The 19,385-nt window shown below is 34.5% G+C and overlaps 2 protein-coding genes across 3 annotated transcripts; one reads left to right on the top strand and one right to left on the bottom strand.

Moving 5' to 3' along the window:
- Positions 1-229: 229 nt before the first annotated feature.
- LOC126825590 (uncharacterized) lies at positions 230-12,224 on the bottom strand. Its single transcript, XM_050555258.2, has 12 exons — positions 12,097-12,224; positions 10,647-10,750; positions 10,097-10,209; positions 9,434-9,617; positions 8,888-8,992; positions 7,813-7,889; positions 7,559-7,672; positions 7,301-7,391; positions 5,441-5,609; positions 5,238-5,329; positions 3,305-3,472; positions 230-979 (listed from the first exon to the last, which is right to left on the bottom strand). Exons 1-12 carry the CDS (start codon positions 12,173-12,175, stop codon positions 824-826), a joined length of 1,452 nt encoding a protein of 483 aa, XP_050411215.1. The 5' UTR covers positions 12,176-12,224; the 3' UTR covers positions 230-823.
- LOC126825591 (meiotic nuclear division protein 1 homolog) lies at positions 12,100-19,375 on the top strand. 2 transcript variants are annotated; one of them, XM_050555259.2, is made up of 6 exons: positions 12,100-12,289; positions 14,615-14,680; positions 16,493-16,666; positions 16,942-17,049; positions 17,607-17,766; positions 18,681-19,375. In XM_050555259.2, exons 1-6 carry the CDS (start codon positions 12,203-12,205, stop codon positions 18,785-18,787), a joined length of 702 nt encoding a protein of 233 aa, XP_050411216.1. In that variant the 5' UTR covers positions 12,100-12,202; the 3' UTR covers positions 18,788-19,375. The 2 variants fall into 2 exon arrangements, with proteins under 2 accessions (XP_050411216.1, XP_050411217.1); XM_050555260.2 differs by lacking the exon at positions 12,100-12,289 and adding an exon at positions 12,782-13,008.
- Positions 19,376-19,385: the final 10 nt, after the last annotated feature.

Below are 19,385 nucleotides of genomic sequence, written 5' to 3' on the forward strand. Positions count from 1 at the left end.
GTGACCTTAATCTGTCTTCACTTAGCCTAGTTGGTGCTTAACTTGACACTCAAGAAGATAAACCCACCTGTTTGTTGTTGTAATACACTTAAAAGTTCTGACATGAAATAAGAACTATTTCCTAAAAATCTATACAAATTTTAAAAATTTAAGAACACCAGCCTGTAGATATTGTGGACAGATCAACCAAATGATGTTCACATTAAATAGAGCATACAAAAACAACACAATTTTTTAAGGATTAGATTTTATTTGCAATTTTCAAGACTAGACAATCTGTTAATATGAAATCATATAAAACAGGTTATTGTCCTTAGATAAAGGAATTGAGTAATTCCCACTTGGATCTGTAGTACAAAAAACAGCACATTATACTGCATTAAGACAAATGAAATAATGTTATGAAATCAGAAACATGTATGCCTAATACTAAATAAATGTGATATACCATAAAAAAAAGATGTATACCTTGCTTGTAATATAGGTATTTATGAAGATATTTACAATGTTAATGATAATAAGTGGTTCTCTATAATAAAACAACTAATGCTTTTCACTAGTTAAAATATAATGTACAAACTTTACAGTATAGGTGGAATTGTGATTTTTAAAATCTCATTTCCATATATATGCCATTTAGACATACAATGGATAAAAATTTTTCATAATGTTCCAATAATACATTTCAATTCATTACTATATTTAATTATCCTTTTAGAGCCCTAATATTCAGAAAACAGTCATACTTTTCTTAGATCCCATCTAACTGTTTTGGCAATGTACATATATTTCTATACTTGCACACTATAAACATATTAATAGACTATTCCATATCATCCTCTGCACCCTCTTCATTATTATCTATGTAGAAGTAAGTCTCTAATAGTTCATTAGCTTGTTTACGTGTAACTTCATCTGTATGGTATTCCAAACCTTCTAATCTTGCTACACCTTCGCTTCCCTCGAACAATGCCTTACCCTAAAATATAAGTCAATATCATACATTGCAAATGAAATGCCAGAAGACAAACATGCGGACAAGGCATAAAACCAACAGACATTGCAGGTAATTAACAATAAAAGTACTATTAAAATCTTGTGAATTGATAAGAAGTTCAGCCTTTAATGTACACTGTCCTCTACAGGCTTGATAATTGACAAATCTTTTTTTTTTACACAAACTCATCTACAATTATATGGAATCATGTAAGGTCGTACACAAATTGGATGCTTGACTGTTAGTGACGAACATTCTAAACTGGCGGAATTGTAATTGTGTTGCACAAAATTGTCATGTCACAGTTATATCAGTCCTGTTAACTGAGGTGGTATAAGTATAATTTTGAAGTAATCAAACCAAGCGAATATGTTACATACTATTCCCGCTTAGTAGAATAAATATTTGTGACAACCAATATATACTATTCAAAAAAAGTAGGGGATATTTGATTTTTAAGTGTTATTAAAGTCACCTAATGAAACTGACGAAGAAACAAATGACAAAATGAAATGAAGTTTACATTCATCGATTTATTCCAAATGATCGTTAGACTAAGTAAGGCACAGACTGACCATTATAAGGGTAAAATGATACCCGGGGTCAAACAGCAAAGTTACCACAGCATCACAACCAAGTCAGTAACGGGTAAATCCTCCTCTGTTTGCCAAACAAGCATTGATCCGACGTGGCATACTCCTAATGAGACGTCTAAGGTCATTTTGGTCCGGATTGTCCCATTCCTGTTGCAACGCAGCAGCAAGTTCTTGGACATTGGCAGGACGTTGTTGACGTTGACGTAACCTCTGTCCAAGCATGTCCCAGACATGCTCGATGGGGGAGAGGTCGGGACTCAGTGCTGGCCAAGGTAATGTGGTGATGTTCTGTTGTTGGAGGTAACCTGTAACGATCCTGGCCCTGTGACATCTTGCGTTGTCTTCCTGGAAGATGAAACGGCGGCCATGACGTCGTGCGAACGGCACAACATGGACTGCCAAGATGTTGTCCCGGTAGAACTGGCCTGTAACACGCCCTGCAACAACATGTAAAGCCGTTCTTCCAGCAACAGTGATGCCTCCCGACACCATAACAGAACCACCCCCAAATCGATCATGTCTGATGACGTTAACGTCTTGGAAGCGCTCGTTTCGACGACGCCACACCCTCCTACGTCTGTCCAAAAAATCAACAGTGAACCTTGACTCATCTGAAAACATCACATTGCTCCAGCGTCGATTATCCCAGTGTTGACGATCCCTACACCAACGACGTCTTGCCTGAATGTGATGATCTCTCAAACAAGGGATCACGCGAGGACGTCGGGCGCGAAGGTGACCCCTATGCAGTCGATTCCGAATCGTCTGGCCACTCACTCTCACACCAGTGTCTGTTTTAAGACGAGCGCTGATCTGATTTGCTGTGATGACACGATTTCTCAAGGCCAAGGTACGGATAAATCGATCCTGGGCTTGAGTTGTCGCCCTTGGTCGACCTGAGCGTGGTCTGTCCTGTACAGATTGTGTATCACGGTATCTGGACCATAGCCTGCTTATGACAGACTGAGAAAAATTCATCGTCCGCGCCACAACCGCCTGTGTTGTGCCGATCTGTAGCATGCCAAGGGCACGTTACCTTTCATTTTGGGTAAGCCGACGCATATCAAAATTTGTTTTCTGGTCACTAAAACAATTAAACTGATGTTTCCACCCTGGAATTCAATGCCACAATGACTGTAACATTCAAAGTCAGAGTCGTGCAAATCTTGGGTTGGACCCCCATGATGATCCCAAGCATCACCTGCATTCCATGCAGTAGCTATTGGTGCGTTTGGGCGTCACATGTAACTGGAAATGTTTCTTCTGTTAGGTTCTATAGTGACTTTTTTCGTAGTCATTTGCATATTTTAGTATTATGCCCCCAAAATCAAATATCCCCTACTTTTTTTGAATAGTATATGAAGACAAATAAACCTTTGCATTTCAAGAGAAAGCTTTTGTCTGTACTGTAAATGTTTGTTCCACTAAAGTAAATATTATAATTTTTTAAAATATATTAAAACTCTTAATCTCCAGATGTCAGATTTAATGAGTGTAATAATATATTTAAATCTAGAAGAAGGCCTATGTTCCTCCCCAACGACCGTTCAAGATCAGTTAAACTATTTTAAAATCTGTATGATTTGATTGCCTCATTCATTCTTGTGGATCTATTCATTATTTCCAGTACCCCAATGTCACTGATAAATCCTGGGCATGGAAGGTGAAATAAATTATTATCATATATGAGAAGGTCAAATTGTAAGATTACCTCATCTGTAAGTCGTAGCATCATTTCAATAAAACTAAGTACGAGATGTAATAATTCTACATCATGTGTTTTTAACATGGCTGCTACAGTTTCTACAACACCTTTAGATATGAGAACAGAGCAGGCTGCTTCACCATGGCAACCCAGATTACACAGTAAATATAAAGCCTGAAAATAAATTCAATGTGTTGTTCTTAAACATATCTTACAGCACACAAATAGTCAACATGATTAAAATTAATTTTTAATTTTGTTATATTTCTTCCAATGTTTACACTACTCATAATTTAACATATTTTCCATCAGAAGTTTTCTATCAGTAACAGTTATGTGCATATCTGATCTGCTTGGGGTATAAAATTCCCATAATTTACAATAAAACAAATGATTGATCAATAAGTTCAAGTGATCTGAACACTTCCTTGAAAAAAAAAATATTTCCAGTATCAATGTTGTACAACATTGAGGTAATCTAAATGTAAAGGACATTTCAAAATCCCTGCTCAACAGTAGTACAGATTTTAAGTAGAAATGAGAGATGGTTTATTCTTCATAAGGTTTCGGGTGATAAAACCCTTTTTTATCACTACTATTCTATATACATGCAGCACAGGAATATCTAATTTTATCATTTGACAAGTGGTTGCCATGCAAGATACACCCACATTTTGCAAGAGATGGACAGAGAACAAGCTCAAAAAAAGAAGTGATTTTTTCGTACAATCAAGGGCCATAATTCAGGAAGTTATGATCCAAAATTATAAAATTACAATTCAAGTTTCAACAAAATCAGATAAAAATTGTGACCTCTATAGGGTCCACAACCTTGATATACCATATTTTTACGCTATTTGAGAACGAACGGCGGGCATTTTGTCTGTCAATTTTGGGACGATTTTCATGAAATTCGACCTCAGCTGTTTTTAGGGTGTAACGGTGATATAATAATACGTTTTTTTAAATCGGATAAAAATTATGACCTCTATAGGGTCCACAAGCTAAAAACGCGATTTTTCGTATAATCATGGGCCATAATTCAGGAAGTTACGGTATGATATGCGCGAATATCAAAAGGAACCGAGATCTTTGGGTTATAAACTTACATTTCAAGTTTCATCAATATCGGACAAAAATTGTGACCTCTATTGGGTCCACAACCTTGATATACCATATTCTTACGCTATTTGAGAACGAACGGCAGCCATTTTGTCTGTCAATTTTGGGCCGATTTTCACGAAATTCGAACTCAGTCGTCCTTAGGGTGAAACGGTGATATAATAATACGGTTTTTTAAATCGGATAAAAATTATGACTTCTATAGGGTCCACAAGCTAAAAACGCGATTTTTCGTACAAACAGGGGCCATAATTCAGGCAGTTACAGTCTGATATGTGCGAATATCGAAAGGAACTGAGATCTGAGTTATAAACTTACATTTCAAGTTTCAACAAAATCGGATAAAAATTGTGACCTCTATAGGGTCCACAAGCTAAAAACGTGATTTTTCGTACAAACAGAGGCCATAATCCATGAAGTTTCGATCCGATACATGCCAATATCAAAAGCAGCCGAGATTTTTTTGGGATAAAGCTATATTTCAAGTTTCGTCAAAATCGGACAAGAATTGTGACCTGTAGAGAGTCCACAAACAAATTGTGGACGGACAGACAGGGGCGACGACAATATACGTCCACATGAAAATGTGGGCGTATAAAAATGGGTTGTATCACCTGAAACATTATGAAGAATAAAACGCCTCTCATTTCTACTGAAAATCTGTCAGTATGTACTGTTGAGTGGGGATTTTTATATATCTATTCATGTCTACTGTCTCCACCGGCATTAATCATTGTTTGATCCAGCAGATACACAGAAATGATATTCTGGTCAGATTGTACTGACTTTATGTATTTATTAAATATATTGTACTTGCCTCTATTTTTATATCATAAGCAGCCTTTAATTTAGCTAGAATAGGTTCTAATAATGGACCATTTGTTACTTTCTCACACACCGTCTTCTCACCTAAAATTATTCAGTAATAAACTTCAACAACAAAGTCAAATATTTCTTAATTCAGTTTACTAATATTTAAATACTTGAGATTGTGACTTCAAAAAAATAAAATAGATTTACCAGTCATGTTTGAAAGAACCCACAGTGTTTCTTTAGGTATATGATGATGCTCGGAATTTAAACATGTAACAAGAGCAGGAATTAATTTGGTATTTTCAAATGCCTGTATACTATATTCATCAGGTCCACTACAAATATTACCAAGACATCGCAATACTGGTGTTAATACCTGTAAAATACATGCAAATATTACAATCACTGCAATCTCCTTTAATAAATTAAGACAACTGATTATATGATTCACAACATCTACTTATTTTTATGTTTTTAAATGACATTAAATGAATTTAACATCCTACTTTTCTGCACTGAGTGGGTTAATATGCCAGGCAGTGTGCTTGGAGGGAAATTTTGCCCGGACAGCAGCATTACGGTGTAGTACCCTTATTAAAAATTCCAATTGTCAAGGGAAGGGTTCTTTTACAAGCACACCAATGTGTACAAAGGATCTTGGTTTTCTGTCTCATCCAAACGACTAGACACTGTTTCTTGTTAGGTCTTTCTTCCTGCACTACCGACATGACGAAAAATCCCCAGAAACTTTCTGGCCCAACACCATGAGCGAACCCAGGACCCCCAGGTTAGCTAGCTAGCATCTTACATACTGAGTCACAGTGGCCCCCTTCATGGTTTTGAATCATGATACCACATAATTATAAGATACATTGCCAGGCAACGAAACACACAGCCACAGCAGCTAAATCGTCTGAGTGGTTGACAAGGGTTGTCGCATATTTATTCTTTTGTAGGTAATTGTGGGCCTTTCCAAAGACAGTTCCATACAGATCAGATTATAATTTTTGTCATTTGAAGGTTCACAAGGTTCTCCAAACTGAAACAAGGGTCTCAACTCTGGAAGTAGTCTACAGAAATTGTTGAAATTTGACAGGCTTTTTCGTTTTACTAATTTAAATAATGCATATAAATTTCATACAGATCGGATGATCACTTTTGTCATTCAAACTTTCACAAGGTTCAGAAAGTAAACAAGGGCCATAACTCTAGAAATTATTGAAGGAAATTGCTGAAATTCAATAGACCTCTGTTTCACAAATTTAAATGAGGCATATAAATTTCATACATATCGGATGATAACTAAACTTTCATTAATCGAGCATTACCAAGGTTGAACAAAGTAATTATTGTGAATTGCTGAAATTCAATAGGCTTCGTGGTTTCACTAATTTAAATAATGCATATAAATTTCACAAATATCGTATAAAAACATTTGGCGTTAGAGTGTTCACAAGATTCAATAACGTGAAACGAGCCAAAATTACGTTATAAACGGAAATTGCTGAAATTCAGTAGGATTGTTCTTTTTACTAACATGGCACGTATATAAATTTCATACAGATCACAAAGTGCAACAAAGTAAAACAAGGGTCATAACTCTAGAAGTAATTGTTGAAATTTAAATCATGCATATAAATTTCACAAAGATCGGGTGATAACTTTTGGCGTTAGAGCTCACAAGGTTCAATAAAGTGAAACAAGGGCCATAACGCTAGACTTAATAAACGGAAATTGCTGAAATTCAATAGGCTTCTTCATTTCACATATTTAAATAATGCATATAAATTTCACAAAGATTGGATGATAACTTTTTGCGTAATAGCATTCACAAGGTTCAACAAACTGTAATGAACAGAAATTATTGAAATTAAATAGGCTTCTTCATCTCACTAATGTAAACCACATATATCAATTTTAAAACAATCAAATAATAACTTTTGGAGTTAGGGCGTTCACAAGAAATTGTGGGTGATGGACAGACGGACGGACAGCGGCGATGGCAATATACATCCATATTTCAATGTGGGCGTATAAAAATTGCTTGTGGGTTGTTAATCTACTTACATCTACATCTTGTTGATCAGCTTGTTCTACTAGTATTTTAACCATATGTTTTAAAACACCATTGGATACTAATTTACTTGTATATTCACCACTGAAATAATAATTACAATACATACATTTTATAATTCACTAAACAATAACACTTTCATTAATGTACATATTTCTAATCAGTTTCACAAAACAATATGTAATAATATGTAATCAGTGATTTACCTATCTGGGAAGTATTACCATATACTAATTGATAATTATACAAACCTAGAAGTAAGATATGTTAAAACCCATGCTATTTCTGATAATAATTTGGGTGAAACACCAGGATCTTGTAATCTGGACACCAAATGGGGGATAACTCCTGCATTTACTATTTCACTGAAAAATATCAAACATACACGTTTTAGAATCTTTGTCTGTGGTATTTTTTTTTTTCAAATAAATTGATTAGAATAATGAAATAATCCAATTCCTTACATCTACTACAGTACCAATAATAATGGAAGAAAATTACATACCTAGCGATGTCATTACATTCTCTGGCAAGATTAGATAAAGCAAAAGCTGCTGATTGCACAACATTAGGTGTATCAGTCTGAAAGTGAAATATACATTACAATACATTCATATCTGGATGGGATATACATCTACAGTAAACTTACGTTCACATTGTTACAATTCGTTGCATCAGTTAATATCCTAAAGGAAATACGGAGCCACGATGCTAACTAGCCTGGAGGTCCCGTGTTCGATCCGACATAGCTCATCAGGACTTTCTGGTGTGGTTCCCACTTGTCAATGGTGCAGGACCAAGGGCCTGGCAAGGGACAACGTATAATAGTTCAGATGGAAACTAAAAACCGAGGTCCTTTGTACACATTGGGCAAAATTTCCCTCATGGCCAAGTTGGAGCATAACAATAGAACGTTAAACCCCATTTCATTTTCTAAAGGAAATACAGCTGCAACTCATAGTTAATTAATAATAGATCAAGACGACATGTTTACAGCACAATATGGAGAGTAATGTAATAACATCTGGCACTGATGTTTTATTATGAAGGTTTACGTATATTGACTGTCTCAATTTTAAGTGATATTGGAAAGTCTGTATGAATATGATGTGATTTTTATTTCAATATTTGTTTAAAGATGCATTATGTAAGATTTAGATAAAGAGCTGGCTGTTCTTGCTATAATAGATAATTCAAAATTAATATATTGAAAATTTCATTCAAATTACTTTATTCTGAGACCTGTTATCACTGTTTTGACAAGATGTGGCATAGATTGTTTAATATTATAGCAACTTTACATGTTAATCAAGACTCAGTCTCGCTTCTCCATTTTTAAACTAAATCAATAAATGGTGATCGTATTTCAATCCGTTTACATCTGCACCATCTGATGTTGTAGAAAGTTAATTATAGGTTTGTCATGTGAATAAATGTCTAAATAATAATTTATATAACATTTGAAGCCAAAAAAAACCCCTGCAATAGGTGATTTAGCTTTTACATACTGCATTTTTAAAATAAGATTTTACAGTATCAGGTATATAGATCTAAAATAATAATATTCCTTAATACTTTACCTCTAATAATTTGACTAAAGGTGTAACACATCCCTGTGAACTTAGTAGTTTACGACATTCAGCACTGTCACCAGCTAAATTACCTATAGCCCATGCACACTGATCCTATAAAAAAATCATATATTTTTAATTTAGTTCTATGAAGTTTACATGAAGGATTACATTTCAGTACAATTTAGAAATACTTTAAGCTCCAGTCTGCTCATTGTTTATTTCTAAATGTTACTTTCTTGACAAACTTTATGATCGTTGTTTTTATAAATCAATAACAATATTGCTACTTTAAATGGTTTGACTAATAAAGAAAACAATGGCTCTTACGGAGAACGCTAGATCGGAGATGGTCCTGCGCATTTTATGACATCATATGTGGATTATGGGTTAGGGTAAGGTTTGGCCGAGGGTTAGGGCTAGCCCTGTCTACATCTCGAGACTATGACGAAATCTGCAGGTCCTAGCCCTTACCCTAACCCACACATGACGCCATGAAATGCGCAGGACCGCCTCCGATCTAGCGTTCTCCGGCTCTGAAATACAATAATTTACCTTGAGATCTGGACTACTACTACTGAGATAGGTAATAAGATATGGTGCAGCTGCTTTAACTACAGCTAATGCCTGGTCATCTGTACCAGCAGCTATATTAGTTACACACCATGCTGCCTCTAACTGTAAATCTGTATCATTACCAGTTAATATTCCTACCAAACATGTTAGTGCATTCTCTTGACTGAAAAACAACAACAAAACAATATTTATAATTAATGACAATTAATAACTATATCTGCTGACTGTCGGACAATATCTATCTTTTTTTTACACTTAAATCCACTCTATAATATACTAAAATTGATTATTTAACAATTAAGAATACAAAATCAAAATATCAATGGTAGATAATCTCCTCATCAAAACATTTTTATCGTTGATTGTAGGTAGTTGGACAGGATGCTGAATGTTGACAAATCTTCAAAGCATCATATCTCTGAAAACACTGAATAGAACTAAACCATTCTTGGACAAGTATTCTAATTAACTTCCACAATACTGTAGTTTTCTTAATTCGAAATATGAGTAGACATAACACCACCATCTGGATAAAATTTCCTCATACATTTAACTACCTAAATAGTGGTTCAGTAAAATATATTATTTCGCATACATGTAAGTATAATAATAATAATAATAATAATAGTTAGAAGTTCTTACCCAAAGAATGTATCAATGTATGTTGTGCCTTGAGCAAATGCCCTCCTCAACGTTTGAAGAGCTTCAAGCTTTTCTGGTTCTTTATTGAGTAGAACATTAGTTGCATCAATAACCTGTAAATATAAAATGAACATATTTCTTTCAGATATTGAACACAGAATTTAGAACAAATAAATACAAACATTTTGGATGGAAAAGTTATAAATATCTATTTAGTAACTATTTGCCAGTTTTCATATTATTACTGGTCAAAATGTTTAATGTAAAAGTACTTTTAACTTTTCTGCTATTATTACTATATAAGCAAATTAGAATTTATTTATTTTAGGATTGTTGACAATCACACCATATTGGAATTTAACCTACTTGTACTTTCCAACACCCCCACATATATTACCATATATACTGTACATGGATATATTACATGTATATAATGTTATGAGAAATACAGATAAATTGAAGAGCGGACCTGAAAAACAAATGCATTATAAATGTTGGCTTAGTCACTTTATTTTATTTTAGACATATATTGTTTAACATGTTAAATTACCTCTTGCTCAGAAATTTCATCTCCTTGAGCATCTGTGTCTTCACTCAAACTATGACGAAATCTTTTATCACTAACACATTTATCTCTTCTTGCTTTTCTTTGATCTAATAAAAGGAAAGTCTCATGTTAATTCATGATCAACATCTGAATGATTAAATAATGTACAATAACATTTCAATTCATACTTTATTATTTCTAAAAGTTCCAAATATGGACAATGTGCAAAAACTACTTCACAGATATTCACAGAGAAAAAGAAGACCACTGGTTTTTGAAGAACTTTGGCTACAAAAACAAAATGTTTTGATACAAAACATGGCACAATAAATCTGGTATCAATACATAGCTCCATGTAAGAGACAATTACTCTTTTAAAATATTATAAAACACCACATTTTGCCTTTAGATTTGTACTATTTCATAGAGACCATTTATTGTATAAAATCATTTTATTTCTCAGACGTAATATGAATGAATAAACTAAGGAAGATCATTAGGTTTGGGCCAATCAAATGAAAAACTATATTCTGATTATCTTATTTCATGCACTTATTAAATTAATTGTCATTTTCATTTTTCAGAAAATATCAATTTTCCACATCGTAATCCACACTAAACAAATTTATTCTTTAACTACCGGTACGGTTTTTAATTAAGAAAAAAAAAAATCAAAATATCAGTGGAAGATAATTTTCCGGTCGGGGTTGAAACTGGTTTGAATGAAGCCCATCAAGGAGGTTCGAAACGACTATTATTATCATTCTATTAATTTCAAGCTCTCATTAATACCATTTGGTTACTGTAAATTATTCTGATTACATCTACTTAAATTACAACATAATTTGTTTTGTAATTACGATATATTATAATCAGACTGATTTTTTTTATTTGATTGACCCTATTAATAAATAATGACTTAAATGTTCTTCAGTAATAAACAAAATAAGTTTGTGAGGTAAATTGAATGGGTTCCACTTCTGGCTATAAACAAACGTTAGATTTATCTCATCATAATAGAAATCATACTGACAGTGACATACGCAACAATATGGTGGTAGACTAGATCTAGGCCTACCTGTTACTGCTGTTAGTAGCTAAAAACAAAGACAATAAGGATTGAAACCACAAAAATGATGTTTCACTTTTCTGGTCAATAAAAAATCAAACGTGCGATTACCGTTCTTTAATCAAAATTTATTATTATTGTAAACATAACACAGCTGATATTACCCAGTGCTCCCAATCCAAAGATAAATTCAATGGAATTATGGTCTAGACAATAGTAATAGACGCTAGTAAATCCAGACTACCAAGCGCGTGGAGTGGTGCAGCCCGATGTTTATATTCCCGGTGTTTGCGTTGACTGCCTCGTTTGCAAAAGTTGGTCTACGAATTTTAGAGTTCATTAAACAAAAGGGGTGTAGGATATGATCAATAAAAATATATATACCTATTTCTTCTTGTCTTCGCTGATTTCTCTTCTCCTCAACGGTTTGAGTTTTGTGTTTGTAAAGCGATTTCCTCTCCATTTTGGTTTATCTAGGTCAATTACCCGGATGTTCACGATCGACAAAGTCCGTCTGGTTATTCTAGACTACGAAAACTCCCGCGGTTTTATAAACATCAACACGAGTGAGAAAATGGTAAATATTGTAATAGTTTAAAATGTGTCCATAGCAAGTGACATCTGGTATTGGCTAATCCAGCTGAAGGGGAATAATCGGTTGATTATCATAATGAAAAATGCATAATAATTAGATGATGGACAATAGGTCTAATTAATAGGCTAAAAGAGTAAATCACAATCACTAGGGACCGGGTATCATTCAGATTTGATGAAAAAAGAAAAGAAACTGGGGCCTGTTTCACGAAATTTTAACTAAGATAAAATCCAAATTTTAGTAATTTGATTGGATAATATTAGACTGATTATAGTGCTTAGCCAATCAAAATCGAAGTATCTACTAAAATTTGGATTTTATCTTTAGTTAAAATTTCGTGAAACAGGACCCTTTACCATCTATAATCTAATACACATATTCAGTTAATAGATTGCCATGCAGAAAGTATTAAATACCATCAAGGTTCATCAAATAACTCCCAGTTTGTGCTACCATTTAGTTTAAGAAATACCATTTAGTTTTGACATCAGTCATCTAGTTTATGACCATTTAGTAAATCATGATTTAGATTAGATTTGATATTGGTCATCCAGTTTATGACCATTTAGTTTCATAAACTAGACAACCGATGTCAAACTAAACGGTAGCACAAACTGGGAGGTTTTTGATGAATCTTGATGGTATTTAATACTTTCTGCATGGCAATCTATTAACTGAATATGTGTATTAGATTATAGATGGTAAGCTCAGTTTCTTTCCTTTTTTCATCAAATCTGAATGATACCCGGTCCCTAGTGAATATTACAGTACACACCAGGCATTGGGAAATGTATGAAATGGGGTTTAATGTCCTACTCCTACTGTTCTGCTCCGACTGGGCCAATTAAGACGGTCATACGCCATACAGTGTGCTATGAAGGACATTTTGCCCGGGCAGTGACACTATATATATGGCCTACTCTTATATCGGATTGCAACTGCCAAGTGTCAAGGGATCTTTTTATGTACGTGCATGCCAATGTATATCTATACGCACGGGACCTCAGTTTTTCGTCCCATCAAACAGCTGTCCTTGTCAGGCCCTCCATCCATTCACCACTGACAAGGGGAAACCACGTTGGAAACCAGGCAGTGGGAGTAACTAATTATTTCCGAAAGAAATTGTACTGTCCTCAAACTGGGAGGGGGAGAGAGGGTGACAAATATGGCAGTTTTGACCAAAGTGAATTTTGGTCGTTATGACTTAAGGCGTTCACATTCCAAACAAACTTGATTATTTCGGGAATAACATATAAATAATGTAATTAAAATTTATTATATTAATTCTGCTTGCATGTAGCCTGCCTAGGTCTTAATAGCAGTGGGAGGAAACCAGAGGACCCAGAGAAATTTCTCGAGGTTAAGCAGGTGACCTTATCGTTTGTCAGAAGTGACACGAAACCATGCCCGACTCAATGCCAGACCTAATGAGACCTATGTTCAGAGCTGAACTAATGGACACGGTACAATTCCAGGTTGATAGGCCTACAGTTATATTTTATATAGGCCTACATAGACTTAATAATCTGAAAGTAATGTCAATATATTTGCTTGGTTTAATTTAATGAAAATTCAGATAAAATGTATGGATATATGCTCTTGTTTAAAACAAGTGCAACAAATTTAAATTAGTCAACCAGGGATGTAGGTCTATAGTTAAAGATACATTATGGGAGATTAGATAGAGACCTGGCAGTTCTCACTATAATAGTTAAAAACTAGATAATGTAAAGGTTATTTGCTGAAAATTTCAGTCAAATTGATCCACTCTGAACCGAGAATTTAGCTATTGAATTTGTGGCCTAGCCTCGATCCTCATTACTAAAGTTAGACTGGTACGATAAAAAAACATAGTCTTGATTATCCATTTCATGATTTAATCATGAATGAAAGTTGAGCAGCAAATCGGATCCTAATCCAGTAATTAATATTGCAGGCTAGCGATGACATTGAGAGTTGATTATGGTCTGGATTATAAGTTAACGTCTAATCAATAATTTAGATAACATTTCAGGCCTAAAGAAAGACCTGCAATAGGCAGATTTAGCTCTTGCATAATGTAAGTTTAAATATGCCCTTTTAATGAATTTATGTAACTTTACTTAAGATGTCCACAGAGATCAGGACGCACAAGTCTTTCACCTCTACATCCCACAGAAATGACAACAAGTATCAGCAGCTCTTTATATTAACAGAGATTGGATACTCAGTATAAAACAACCCATCTAGGATGCAGAATAGAACCATCTATAACACACCATATGTATGCTATAGACCTGCTACATTATCAATATCTTTATATTTTAGTCAAGAAAAAAAGGGTTGAGTGCAGAAGAAAAGAGGACAAAGATGATGGAATTCTTCTATGAAAAAGTAAGATAGCTGTTTTGAACTTAAAGCTATTGTAGTGGAACTCTACAAAAAATAGTGCCATACATGATTTGAATAGGGATTTGAAGTTCCTCGAAGAACCATACAAACCAAGCGATCTTTATATGCTAGTATGAAATTGTGCGTATAGATTCACTTTCTATTGAACATAATAAATGTTTTTACAAATCTAGCACCCATATAATAAGTGTCTTTTCTTAGCAATAAACAAGAACAATCCCACAAAGCAGTTAGCATCATACAATTCTACTGAAATCGATACCAAAATTAGAAATACCAAAATACACAGTGTTTTAGGTTATGAGTTGAAGAATCCTATTGATTTTCAACTATTTTAGATAATTACTGCCTTGAAAAATCTTGTAGAAGTTCTTGAGGCTAAAGTTAATACATGTATCTGATTGACTTTAGACTTAAACACAGTGTTTAAGGTCATGTGACAAAAAATCCTATTCATTTTCAACGATTTCCGATAATTACTGCCAAAGTTAAGGCCCTTGATCACTTTGAAAAATCTTGTGGATGCTCTAGAGGCTAAAAATCTATCCCAGGGGGGAGGGGGGTGGATGGCTGAATGGTTAGCGGAGTGGTTCTCAACCTTTTTTGCCAATGGCACACCTTGCAACACATGAAAAAATAGCGGCACACCTGGTTAAATATATGAAAAATATTTGAATTTTGCAAAACAAAAACATGGCAAGTCATAAACGGCACACAACCGTAGACACAGGCTAGTCATAGACACATAGAATGACTCCAACTAAACAAAGAACTTACCAGTAGACACCAGTGAATACTCATTTGGGATCACATGGTTTTTTGCATTTTCTTTGAGTGCCATTCAAAATTTCACGGCACACTTAGAAATGCCACGGCGCACTTGTTGAGAATCATTGGGTTAGCGTGTGCACCTTGTATCATAATGTCTGTCATTGAGTCAGCTGGCGTGGTTTTGATTCCCCGGTTGTACGTGACAAGGAGTAGGGTTGCCTGTCCAACCGTGTGGGTTTTCTCTGGGTCCTCCGGTTTCTTCCCACTGCTATAAACACCTACGTGCAAGCAAATTACAGAAATAAAATTGAACCATATGTTAGTCCCGAAATGACATAGTTTGTGTGGAGTGGCCTTAAACCCCATTTCTCTCTCTCTCTAAAACTCTATTTCATTCACTCTAGAGGCTAAATATTCTAATGCTTTCTGATAATTACTTCATAAGTTATTACTCGTAATCAAATTTTCATGTGTTGTAAATGTGTTCTCATTACTGACAACTCTTGTTGACTTCCCGGATGACTTAGCTGCTGTGGGCGTATGTTTCGTTGCCTGGCACTGTACAATCCCAGGCCTGCATTGGTACAGGCTTCACTCAAAAATAAGCAAGTGCCATTTTTAAAGAGAGAGAGAGAAATGGGGTTTAACGTCCACTCGACACAGACTAGGTAAATTTAGGACTAACATGGTTTAATTTTATTTCAATAATTCACTCGCGCGTAGGGGTCTTTAGTAGTGGGAGGAAACCGGAGGACCTGGAAAAACCCAGGATGTTGGACAGGCAACCCTACTCCTTGTCACGTACAAGCGGGGATTCGATACCACGCCAGTTGACTCAATGACAGGCCTCGTGATACAGCGCACATGTGATAACCATTTGGCCATCCAACCCCCCGCCATTTTTAAAACTTCTTCTTTCAAACATTTTCTTTGACAAGTCGAAAATGAGAATTTTATAACATTATTTATAAATGAATGCGATGTATGTGAATTTACATTACCAACTTAATTCTATATTTTCAGAAAGAGTTTTATCAGTTAAAAGAATTAGAGAAGTTATGCCAGAAAGAAAAGGGAATCACTTCAATGTCTGTTAAAGAAATCCTCATGAGTTTAGTTTATGATGGAATGGTGGATACTGATAAGATTGGAACTTCTGTTTATTTCTGGGCATTTCCCAGTAAAGCCAGTCAAAATGTAAGCTTAATGTCTGAACAGTTTGATCAGTCATCATTTTATATTATTTAACCTAATAATTTAATTCTTGCTAAAAATGTGAGAAATTTGGCTTTTCAAAGCAATATTGGTTTCCATTTGCTCTAAGAACATTTCTTGAGCTATTTTGTTTGGAATTTATTTATAGTTTAAGAAGCCAATCGTTCAATAATGTTCAATCATTGGAAACACCATTGTAACAACAAGAAAACGACAGTATCATAATATTATCTAAAAACTGTTATTTTGTTTGCTAGAGAAAAAGGAAAATAGATGATTTGAAGAAACAGCTGAATGATTTAGAGAATAAAGAGTTCAATTTAACAGAAATGGTAGCTAAATCAAAAATTGGTAAAGAAGACACCGTATGTATATTTATTTGTGCTTTTTAAAAAATGGGACTGAGGGGGTAGGGTGGGGGAGAAAAGAGAACCAGATGATTTTGTACTGTGAGTTATATCCCTTAATAGATCGTAATCTCATGGGTTTTCTATGGGGTCTACTGGTAATAAATTAACTACTTATTTTGGGTGGACATTAAACCCAATTTCTCCCTCTCTTACTTGTAAAATTTATTCTTTTGAAAGTGGTGAGCCGTGAGGTACTTTGCTGATGGGGTTGGGTGGCCGAATGGTTAACGCATGCGTGTTTCATCAGGTCTGTCATGAGTCAAGTGGCGTGGTTTCGATTCACCGTTTGTACATGACAAGGAGTAGGGTCACCTGTCCAATTTCGTGGGCTTTCTCCAGGTTCTCTGTGTTTTATCCACTGCTAAGGAAACCTATGAGGAAGCGAATTAATGAAATAAAACTGAGTGAAAAATGGTGTGCAGCTATCAGCAACTCTCAATGAAGATGTTTTGGTGTTCTTTCTTTTGTAGATCTAGTAATTAAATCCAACCTAAACGTACTTTATATTACAGACAGAAAGACAAGATATTTTATCTCAGTTAGCCAATAAACAAGAAGAGAAGGTTAAGGTGTTAGCTACTTTAGAAAAATACAGAGAATGTGATCCTGAAGTTCTTGAACAGGTTAAAAAGGAAACAGTTGTTGCTAAGGAAGCTGCAAACAGATGGACAGGTTAGCAAGTAGTTATTTAAAGTTATTGTGATACATTTGGAGAACCATTATGGTGATGGTATTTTCAGTACTACTCACATGTCAAATATCTAAAGAATATTGTCAGTGTTTTTTCTGGGTAGAGACCAAGAAAAAGTAATTATTCAAATTAGTCTAAAATATTACAATTTTTATAAATTTATATCTTTGTCATGAAAAAAAAATTATTGTTTTGTAATTGTAAATTTTAGCACTACTTTAAAGATTTCTCAATTGTCCTTTCTGTTAAATAATTACTGTTATCAATCTTTCATGGTTCCCAACCTCTGGGTTGAAGTGGGTTCGAGAAGCACTTTTTGTGGGGTTGTGGCAGACTACTCTGAAACTTTTTGGGAAAATGCTATGTTTCCATGAAAAGTATATAAATCTTTGATCTATACACCTCTTGCCACATTGCCAATCATCTATTCCCTCTCACGATTTGTTTCCTCAGTCTCTCATTACAACATTTTGATCTGTAAATAATGGTGTTTCTTAGTAAAAGGTGACTTTGTTCTTCGATGGGTCGCGATAAGATGCTGGTTTCTGGAATGGGGTCGCAACCAACAAAAGGTTTGGAACCACCAAGTTAAACCCATACATGGAAACGGTTCAGATAAAACCAAGTGATTCAGTGTTATGAGTTTGCCACGCCTAGTTATAACCACAGAGAAGAAGGTACAGGCCCGTATTCGACCTTAAAAAAAAATTGATATACATTGTTTGTCAATTTTAACAGCACCCCTGAGAACACTTCTCGCCCCCCAGGTTGCTCTGAGCTAGTTAAGGCCCTGAGAAGGTATGCTATCTAAAATAAATTGCAGAGAAAGTCAGTCTTGTACGGAGTGAGTCTGATGTGTATATTCTTATACATACTAAAACACTTGTATTTACAGATAATATTTTCTCTACCAAATCATGGATCAAGAACAAGTTTTCATTTGATGACAATGTGATTGACAAACAGTTTTCTATACCAAATGATTTTGATTATATTGAGTGAAAAAAGGTGATACAAAGGAAATGAAAATACTTTTCTGTAAAAGTCAACGTTTAGGATAGAAATTGTTGTGAATGATAATTTATTTATATATGTACATATACATGATATATTTTCATATTATTGAAAAATTGTTAAAAGAAAGTTACATATTGTTAATTTATTGTATTTTTATATATGCCATCATGGAAATATTGTCATATATTGTTGTTTCCCCCGTCTGTCTGTAATCCACAATTTCTTATGAAAACTCTACACTACAGACTACATTTAGCATGCGATCTTTATAAAATTTATGTACGTTGTTAACATTAGTGAGGGGAGAAAGCCTATTGAATTCCAGCAATTTTCAGTAATTTGCTAATTACTTGTGAATGATACAATGACAAAGGTTATCATACAAAATTTAGGCAAATTTAAATGCATTATTTGCACTGGTGAATCAAAGATGCATTTTGAATTTCAACAATTTCCATTGTTTACTACTCGATTTATGAATTTTCTCCACTAGCTCTGTAGTGTTTTGAAAACAATACCAACATTCAGTTTAATTTGCTCTTCTTCGCCATGTTTACAAACAGTATCTAATAGTCATGTTTAT

The sequence above is a fragment of the Patella vulgata genome, chromosome 6 (genome assembly GCF_932274485.2).
Source record: "Patella vulgata chromosome 6, xgPatVulg1.2, whole genome shotgun sequence".
NCBI classification, from domain to species: domain Eukaryota; kingdom Metazoa; phylum Mollusca; class Gastropoda; family Patellidae; genus Patella; species Patella vulgata.

Coding starts and splice junctions, on each gene's coding strand:
- LOC126825591 (XM_050555259.2), top strand. CDS start 12,203: ATGTTCACGATCGACAAAGTCCGTCTGGTTATTCTAGACTACGAAAAC. Junction 12,290..14,614: donor TCAACACGAGTGAGAAAATG/GTAAATATTGTA, acceptor TTTATATTTTAG/TCAAGAAAAAAAGGGTTGAG. Junction 17,767..18,680: donor AGCTGCAAACAGATGGACAG/GTTAGCAAGTAG, acceptor TTGTATTTACAG/ATAATATTTTCTCTACCAAA.
- LOC126825590 (XM_050555258.2), bottom strand. CDS start 12,175: ATGGAGAGGAAATCGCTTTACAAACACAAAACTCAAACCGTTGAGGAG. Junction 5,330..5,440: donor GGTTCTTTCAAACATGACTG/GTAAATCTATTT, acceptor GAATAATTTTAG/GTGAGAAGACGGTGTGTGAG. Junction 3,473..5,237: donor CTTATGATATAAAAATAGAG/GCAAGTACAATA, acceptor ATTTATTTTCAG/GCTTTATATTTACTGTGTAA.